Raw genomic sequence first — 9199 nt, 5'->3', positions numbered from 1 at the left:
GAATTAGTCTTTTGCGTACTACATGTCTTGAGTGTGAACATGTTACAGAACGAAAAGAAACATTTTGCGATATATGTGTGCCTATAGATATAGACAGATCAAGTGAAAAAGGTACATATTATCTTTTATTATATTAATTAACTTATAGAGTGATTAAATTATAAATATATTCATTACAGATAAAGAAGTAAGACCAATGGATAGTAGTGAAGTATATAAACGTGCAGTAGTTACTAGTGAACTTCTTTGGGGCCGAGATAAATATTGGTGCGCTCGTTGTCTTCGATATAACGAAGCTCGTAGAGCTGTATGTTTCCCATCTTTACCAAGACTACTTATATTACAATTGAAAAGATTTTCTACTGCAGCAGGGTAAGATTATTTTTTTACTTTTATTTATTGACAATAAGATAATAAGATAAATAAGATTTTCATATTTAATATAAAAACATATATTACATTAGGTCAATGGAAAAAATCAATAATCATATGCCAACACCATTAACATTACAATGTTTTTGTGAAGAATGTAACAATGATCAATCACGAACTACAGGTGGCAGATCAGAATCACGACATGTGTATAAATTATATTCTGTAATTATGCATCAGGGTGCAACAATGACAGCTGGTCATTATGTCGCTTATACTCGTTTGCCTGATGAATCTGCATTTGCAGAATATTTTCAATGTGACCGAGATAGTAAGCGACAAACTTCTGGTCAGAGTAGTAGCAGCACAAATACAAATTCGTCTTCATCGGATAAAACATCTGGTATATTAAAATACTTTAGAAGTAAACCAAGTGCTAGTGAAACTAAGGAACAATTAATCAGGTTTGGTTGCCGCAGTATGGATTGTTGTGGTATTCGACGTCACAAACATCCTAGCACGTGGTTAGAATGTGATGACGAAGCAGTGCATGTAATCCCATTGCGAGAATTAGAAGATAAATTAGCGCCAAATCCACGAAATTCCGCCACTCCTTACCTCCTGTTCTATGTAAGATCTGTGACATAAATATGAAAAACTCTCTTTTAAAAACGCAAAAAAAAAAAAAATATGTATTTCGAGTATTAAAACTAAAAGTGCAATGGGCCTTGTTCCTTCTTGTTGATGACTGCAATGTCACACATTCCACATCTGTTTATTCTGTACGTATTGTATCAGGTTTAGATGAACGTGTATAATTTCGTAGAAAATAAATTATGTATTGACATCATGTTAAATGTTAGAATTTGATAGTTAAATGATACACAATAAATTCTCCACTCAAGCGATGATTCTATTCAAATCTTGCTATTAATACCACAAAGTGTCAATTTGTATTTAGGTAATTAATGTTAGCTGGGACGTGGAACGTATTATTTTTAAGTTATCTCTGTAAAAATAAAAAGTGTATTCTTCGTTTAATTTCCTTGTTCTTTTCAGCTTTAACTACTTTCCAATTTAAATAAAAAAATAAAAAACTGAAATTTATAATGATTAAATAATCTATATCATAAATATCATTATATATATATTTTCATTATCCATATTGTTTTTTCACATATTATTGAAAATATATATATTTTTGTCTTATTCTTTATTTATAAAATATAAATAAAAAAAATAATTAAAATATTTAATACATAATATATTCTTTTTATATTTTTTATCAAAATTAAACTATAAATACATTTTCTTAAATATAATTTTTTTATTCTATTTCTTAAATATAAAAAAAAATTATTTGAACGATTTCTCATATTTTTTTAATAAATTCGAAATAATATTTTTCAAAAAAATATAAATTGATATATCATTAAAATTATTGAATTCTTATTTAAATATAATTGTATTAAAAATCTCTATTTCGTTTAATTAATTAATAAATTAATATTAAATATGCGAAAATTAATCACATACATATAATTCACAATAAATATCTATATCTCCAAAGAATAATTAAAAAATTTTGAATGTGATTATTATTAAAAAATAATATTATAAAATAAATTAAAGAAAGTGAATCATTAATGTCCTGTTCAGATTGAAATATTTGTAGAAACGTCAGGATGTCAGTTTAATCATACGTGGCTATATCCATATATCGATTGTTTCGATAGGGGTCAGTAGTGGATAGTTGTGTTTCACTTGTCAACCTGACGTATTCGACGTTTCTTCTACTTTCTACTCGTGTTACATATGACTTTTGTCTTTTTTTATATAAAAATTTGACCTAACTTGGATATGATAATATTATTTTTTCTTTAAAAAAGGTAAGTTTGTTGAATATAGAAAGTATAGGTAAATTTAACGTCATAAAACGAAATCAAATTTGCGCGCTACGAATAAGCAAAATTCAAATGAAAGTAGAACGTCCGTATAGTTATAGTATGAATATATATTTTTTATATTCATATGATATTCATTGTTAAATACAATGAATATATTATAAATTAGATAAAACATTGAAAACTATGAAAAATAAAAATATAGTTATAATATTATATTTTTTATAATATTGAAATTGATAATATTGATTGATAATTTTGAACCATAATATTTTATTGTTACAAGAATCGTTTTTTTTTAATTATTTAATTGTTCAAATATTAGAATGAGTAAATATAAAAGTCAAAATATAATATAGTAAAAATAATTTTTTACTATATTAAAAACTTTTTATTTATTTTTTATATATATGATTATTATTATTTAAAATAATATTCTTCTTTATTTACATAACTTGTGAGTAAACTGCGTACCTGCGATTTATTCAACAGTAGTGATTTAACGTCGATTTTTATAATAACAATGGTGAGTGTAATATTTAAAAATTTCATTAAATGTCTATATTTCGATGTGAAATATTATTAATGCAAAAAATATTCATATTATGATATCTTAAGAAGCAATGTTAATTACAATTGATACAACTAATTAGAAATTAGAAATAAAAGATATATAATGAACATCGAAAGAATACATAACGCATAATGCACATTTATCGTTTTAACAAAGTAAGCATAATCGATACACTCACAGTATATCATTGATAAGTAAATGAATGTCAGAATGTTTGTTATATGCACTGCACATTACATACTAAACATATTATAATTTTCTTCAAAATAAATTTATATTATTAGCTATAAGTTAAATTAATATAATAATAAAGATATCGTAAAGATATTCACACTTCGCTTATCTATTTTATCACTCACTGTATTATATTTTAGGGTTAATAATAATACAATCAAAATAATAATAAATATATTTAATATACAATATTTATAAATTTACTATAAATTAACATAATTCATGTAACAAATATTAATATTTACATAAAAATTAAGAAAAATGTTTTGAAAAAATATAAATATTAATATTAATATTATTAGCATATTGATCACTGTTGTAAATTTGAATATTATAATATATTTATAATAGCACTTATTGTATACATCGATTTATTTATGTCACAAAAATATTTATCATCTTTTTCTTTTTATAATATTTAAATATTACATGAAACAAAATCGATGAAAATCAATTGTTATTTATTTATTATTTCAGTTTCTATCAAACATGGTTTTATTTTGATTTATTTGATTGCAGATTTTATTAAAAATAATCGATTATGAAGTATCAACAGATCACCGTCGATTTTGTAAATATGGTGTTCACTGCTTGCTCCTATTTGGCTCTTGCTGGAGCTGTTTGGATATTTTTACGACTCATCCAAGCATGCTTTTGGTTACCGCGCCATTTAAAAAGACAAAATCATGTCCAACGAATGCTGCAAGATAAGGTTTTTATATATTTTCTATTCGTTTTTTTAAATTCTTTTAGCAAACAAAATAATAATACATTACATCTTATTGATGAAGAGATTCATATACTATATATATATATATTTTTTTTTTATAACAAATTATTTTTTTTCCTGATTAAGATTTTTATAGAATCAATTCTACATATCTTTTTTTCCCTTTTTGATGACAAAATTTGATTAAAAAGTGATATTTTAATCCGAATAATTAATTGATTACAAATGAATATATTTTGCGATTATTTATAAGATTATAAATTACAAAACATATATAAATAGACTGTTAATATTTTTGATCAATATATAGTACAGAATGATAATCGGTTCTGAAAATTAAATGAAAAAATTTTGAATATTGAGCACATAATTTATTAATTTGAATATTTATATTCGATCTCCATGAAATAATTATCTGTATTTATTCTTTACTTTAAATATACATATAGAATATTTCATTAAAATTTTTACGATTTATTTTCTCATAAATAAATAAAATTAGTAATAGTTAAAATATAAATAAAGATTAAATTATATGAAAAATAAATTATTGAATAATTCACTATTTATAAAATTCGCAAATTTATTAAATTACCCGAAGTTAGAACTATAAAAAAGAATTAGTAAGATATATGTATGAAATTGAGAATTTTAAGGAATATTAAAAACAATAATAAATCTGATGTATTGATATTGAGAAAGTTTAAAAAAATGAAATTATTGTGGATGAACTTTATTATTTATTAGAGAGATGCACCATAAAATTTTATGAACAAATTAGATGCGGAATTGGATAGTTGTAAATATTTCTCGTAATTTTAAAAGTTAATATGATTCGAGCAATTGTGTGAGAACGTTTAATTGCGTATAAAGATTATTGGATAAGATTATAGGTTTTTCGATTCCTATCAATAAATATGAAATTACAGATGCAATTTTCGATTCTTCAAATATTACATTAAAGAGTTTAAAAAGAAGGAGAAAGAAAAGGTTAAATTAGAAATTTGAAAAAATAATAGACAATAGATTTTTATGCAAATTTATATTTTTATATAATATTTTTTATAAATTTCTCTGTATTGATAAAAAATGAGGAGAGATAAGGATATATCGTTATTATTTATCCATTTTTGCTTGAATTACGTATGCTTATTCGATTTATTTATTTATTTGACAAATATTTATTACATATTTTTTGATAGATTATATAATATATTTTGATTATTGGTTATTCAATGTGTTTTGTAAAAAGCATTAACGTGACATAAACATTGTAACAGATAGATATATATAAATTTAATGCAATAATAGCAATACATTTTTTTTAAATATCTTAAAAATTAAGAAAATCCTATATTTTCGTGAAAAAAAAAAGTTATCAAAAAGATATATAATTCAAAAATCATTAAAATTAATGAAGAGGAAATTAATTAGAGTTTTAAAGGATTAAATTTTCTACAAAATTTTTAATGATGTTAAGTTATTTATACATTTGTGATTTCTATCCAGTTGATCAATCTCAAGCTCTGTATATTATTTGAAATACATATACACAAAAGTGTTCTAGAGTATTTTCTTTTTTAGTAGCAAGCAGTAGGAAAATGTTCTCCAATCTCTTTGATCTGACATTGATTAATTGTATACACAAGAAGTTTATGTTCATTCGTTTTTTATACAGAATAATTCCTTTCTTTTCATCATACAAAACTTGATTAAAAAGTGATATTTTAATCCGAATGATTAATTGATTATCAAACGAATCTATTTTGCGATTACTTATTTATAAAATTATAAATTACAAAAAATATATAAACAGACTGTTAATACAAATATAAAATTCGTATATTTTTGGAAAGTCGATTTTAGAAATAAAAATAAATACAAAAGTTGGTATACAAAAATGTCAGCAGAGATTTATTTATTTAAGATTACATTAGATAAAGCGAGATGGAGAATGATATTAGATAATAGAGTTATTTCATTTTAATAATATTAAAATTAAATTACTTATAATATCTATAAATCATAAACTTTTGTGTAGATGGAGAACTATGAGAAGTATATATTAGAATGTGAAAAAAGAGAAAAGATTGAACAAGAAATGCAAGGCGGAGATGCCAAACCAAATCCTGAACAAGCTGAGAAATGGAAGGAACGAAGGGAATGTTTGGAAATGTTGAAAAGAGAATTAAGTAAGATTCGAGATGGTGGTGATGATTCGCAAGACTGGGATTACCTTCTAGAAGAAGAGGAAACAAAAGAAGAAAAAGCTAGTATCACAGAAATTCAAGATGATAAAATTTCTAAAGATGGACATAATGACAAAATAAACACAAACACAAGCACTAATCCAATAATCAACTCAGAAAATAAAAAAGACAAATAATTACATTTTATACTATTTCTGTAACAAATAGATGAGGTTTAAAACCTTTTAGATCCGTAAAAAAAAAAAAAAAAAAATAAGTTAGAGAATTCAAAGTATTTAAGAAATATGCGAAATATTAATAGTTATATTTTAATCGATTAGTGAAATGCAAACAGACAAGGTTCATTTCTAATAATTATTCGATAATAATGATTAATATATTTCATCCATGTATGAGGCACTTATGAGGCACAATGATTTAATAATTAATCTTAAGTATTTGATTATATATTTATTATATTACTAAGATATCAGAATAATTTAATGCATTTTACTGGTAAATGAAAGTTTTATAACGATTATTCATTATCATAAAAATATATTTAAAAATGATCAATTTTAAAGAAATGAAATTAATATATTTAAAAAAAAATGAATTTATAAAATTATTATAATAAAATAACTAAATGATTACGATATTACACGAAGAGAATAATTATGATATTTTTATATTGAATTTTTATTAAATATTACGTAAAGTATTTAAGCTTTATATAACAATATTTAAACTTTCGAATAAAAACATTTTAAATTAAATATCAACGTACAATTTAATGAAATTTGTAATGCAATTAATGCACGATATTTTTTAAATGGATGTATTTTAAGAATATTGTATTTATTCTTTAAAATTTATACATATATAGTATTATATCTACATATCTTTGAATTAAATATTTATTAAAAGCAAAATATTGATAATATCAATTTCGAAATTTTATACTTTATATAGACAGCCACTTTTTTGAATTATAATTTTAAAATAATATACATGGTGAAAAAAAATTATTTATGCATCAATTAATTTACATAAATTATCTTAAAGTATTGTAATATTTATCGTTAAAAATTTTACAAATTGTTTGCTAAATAAATACATCTGAATTTTCTATGGTTACTAAAATTTCTTATTTAAAGACAAAATTTAATCAGAATTTATCGATTTATTTTCATAAGTATTTTTAGATAACAGACATGAACAAATGCAACTATATCTAGATGTTCCAATTACGATATCTTAGAAGACAGGTGCAAGGTACTGACTAGAGATGTACATATGTAACCTGAAAGTCAAGGCTACGTTTGAAGGACAAACTTAAAAAGGAGCTACATTTGCTGGCGCACATCCAACTGGAGCAACGATTATTTTCTTTGCTTGTGAACAGTGGAGGTCGCTGCGCCATTCTAAACATGTAGTTACATGTTGTGTAGTTACATGTTGTCTAATCCCATCGAAACATATATATGTATCATTTTTCTTTCACTTTCGATAACAATCAATTTTTTTGTTGAATATTAATTTTAATGAATATTTAATTGATTGACTTGATAAAAGAGAACTTTCCAATATACTATAATATAAATAAAATAAATATCCAAATGATAGATTAGTTCTATATTCAATATAGGGATTTATATTCAAATATAGGGATTTATAAATTTTAATAAGTAAAATTTTTTAATTTATTTTTTATTTTTAAATATTTTCTATTCATATTTATAATGATAGCATTATAATCGATATATAGAATTACATTTTACAGAATTTGACTAATTTTTAATTATTTATTGCTAATGTTTTATATTTAATGAGGATTAACAGTGAATACGATTATATATTTGCATATAGATAATATGCATTGAATATCGATAAAATTATTGCTAATATTAATAATGATCTTATTCATGTTTATTATTAATTATTTTTTTATTAAACATTATTATAAAAATTTTTTTCAATACCGATAAATTTTTGCAAATGTTGAATCAAAGGAACGTAGATATGATTATTGATTCTTGTTATATTGTTGAGAGATAATATCTATGTATATTTAATTCATTAAAAATAATTATAAATATTCACATATATTATAAATATTATAAATAATGTAATTATATACATCAATACACATTGTTTTATTCATATTAAATTTTATTGTCAATAAAATTAAACAAAAAAAATCAATTTTATAATATGAATAGAATATATTGTATACTCATTAAATCGCTATGTCATTAATTATTAATCAATCTTTTAGATGAAAATATTTTTTCACATGATCATGCAACTAATCTATGAATCGATCACCAATGACATTACGAGTTTTCGTTATTTGAGCACAAGGTGGTGCCACCAGCGTATATTTGTACACAATCAGTCAGTTTAGTGGCGGGAGGGCGCTACTTGCGATCGAGTGTACAAGGGGTTTGTGAACGAAATTGGCCCTCTTCGTGGACTCGGCGAATTACATTTCTATTGTATAACGCGAGGGACAATACGCGGAAAGTGATTCGTACATCGATTACAAATTCGACAACAATGTCGTTAAGAAAACGACGTTCTGCATTTATTTAAATATCGTCGATGTACACTCTCGTCGCTGACCTGGAGACCGGCGACAGGAGCCATGCCGCAGCACAACCCCTTTCAGAAGAGGTTGATGACAATGACAGCGACGAAACGTCATCGTCTTGTCAGCTAGGGAACGCCGATAGCAAGTAAGTAAGTAGATGAACCTCACATTTTTCGCCGTGTTTCATTTTTCAGTTTTATTTCATCTAACTAGACAATTTCATGATCGATAACATTTTCCCACCTGAATATATCTGAATATCATCGCGCGCATTTTTTGATTTTTTGATCATTCAAAATAATTTCTTCGAAATCAAATGCTAATCAGTAATGAAAATTAATGTACACGTGAAATGTGATTGTGTGATTGATTCAAATGATTAGTATGCTAATAATTGCAGAAAATCGATTATGTATTGTGTAAAACGATTGTCTAAAACAATGGTATTAATGCGGCAATTAGTGCGATAAAGAGAATAGGATTAGAATAATTGAGAGAGATTCGGTAGTTTACGGCGAGTGATTATGTGTGTAAATGTGTATATATGTTTCTTGTGTAATTGTCATGGTGCTCAATATGTGGATCAATTTGGTTTTCGTGTGC

General features: G+C 23.8%; 3 protein-coding genes across 7 annotated transcripts in view; all 3 read left to right on the top strand.

The window, feature by feature from the left end:
• LOC107993204 (ubiquitin carboxyl-terminal hydrolase 1) overlaps positions 1-1413 on the top strand; it is a 3424-nt gene extending 2011 nt beyond the window's left edge. The window contains exons 5-7 of the mRNA XM_017049513.3: positions 1-111; positions 180-372; positions 465-1413. The exon at positions 1-111 is cut by the window's left edge and continues 443 nt beyond it. Of these exons, the coding sequence (XP_016905002.1) occupies positions 1-111; positions 180-372; positions 465-1020 (860 nt within the window). The 3' untranslated portion in view covers positions 1021-1413. The remainder of the gene's footprint in view (positions 112-179; positions 373-464) is intronic.
• A 406-nt stretch (positions 1414-1819) lies between these two features.
• On the top strand, positions 1820-7140 carry LOC107993161 (uncharacterized). 3 transcript variants are annotated; one of them, XM_017049432.2, is made up of 3 exons: positions 1820-2261; positions 3604-3796; positions 5856-7140. In XM_017049432.2, the coding sequence occupies exons 2-3, from the start codon at positions 3626-3628 to the stop codon at positions 6198-6200; spliced, it is 516 nt and encodes a 171-aa protein (XP_016904921.1). In that variant the 5' UTR covers positions 1820-2261; positions 3604-3625; the 3' UTR covers positions 6201-7140. The 3 variants fall into 3 exon arrangements, with proteins under 3 accessions (XP_016904921.1, XP_016904920.1, XP_061932996.1); XM_017049431.3 differs by having other exon boundaries at positions 1820-2802; XM_062077012.1 differs by having other exon boundaries at positions 1824-2261; positions 3632-3796.
• A 1270-nt stretch (positions 7141-8410) lies between these two features.
• LOC107993180 (uncharacterized) overlaps positions 8411-9199 on the top strand; it is a 97950-nt gene continuing 97161 nt past the window's right edge. For 2 of the 3 annotated variants that reach the window (XM_062077008.1, XM_017049467.3), the window contains exon 1: positions 8424-8741. In XM_062077008.1, coding sequence (XP_061932992.1) covers positions 8608-8741 — 134 coding nt within the window. In that variant the 5' untranslated portion in view covers positions 8424-8607. Of the gene's footprint in view, positions 8742-9199 lie in introns of all 3 variants that reach the window. The other variant, XM_017049465.3, reaches the window with a different exon arrangement.

The sequence above is a fragment of the Apis cerana genome, linkage group LG7 (assembly GCF_029169275.1).
Source record: "Apis cerana isolate GH-2021 linkage group LG7, AcerK_1.0, whole genome shotgun sequence".
Taxonomy (NCBI): Eukaryota; Metazoa; Arthropoda; class Insecta; order Hymenoptera; family Apidae; genus Apis; species Apis cerana.
This window is presented reverse-complemented; position numbering and strand designations above follow the sequence as displayed.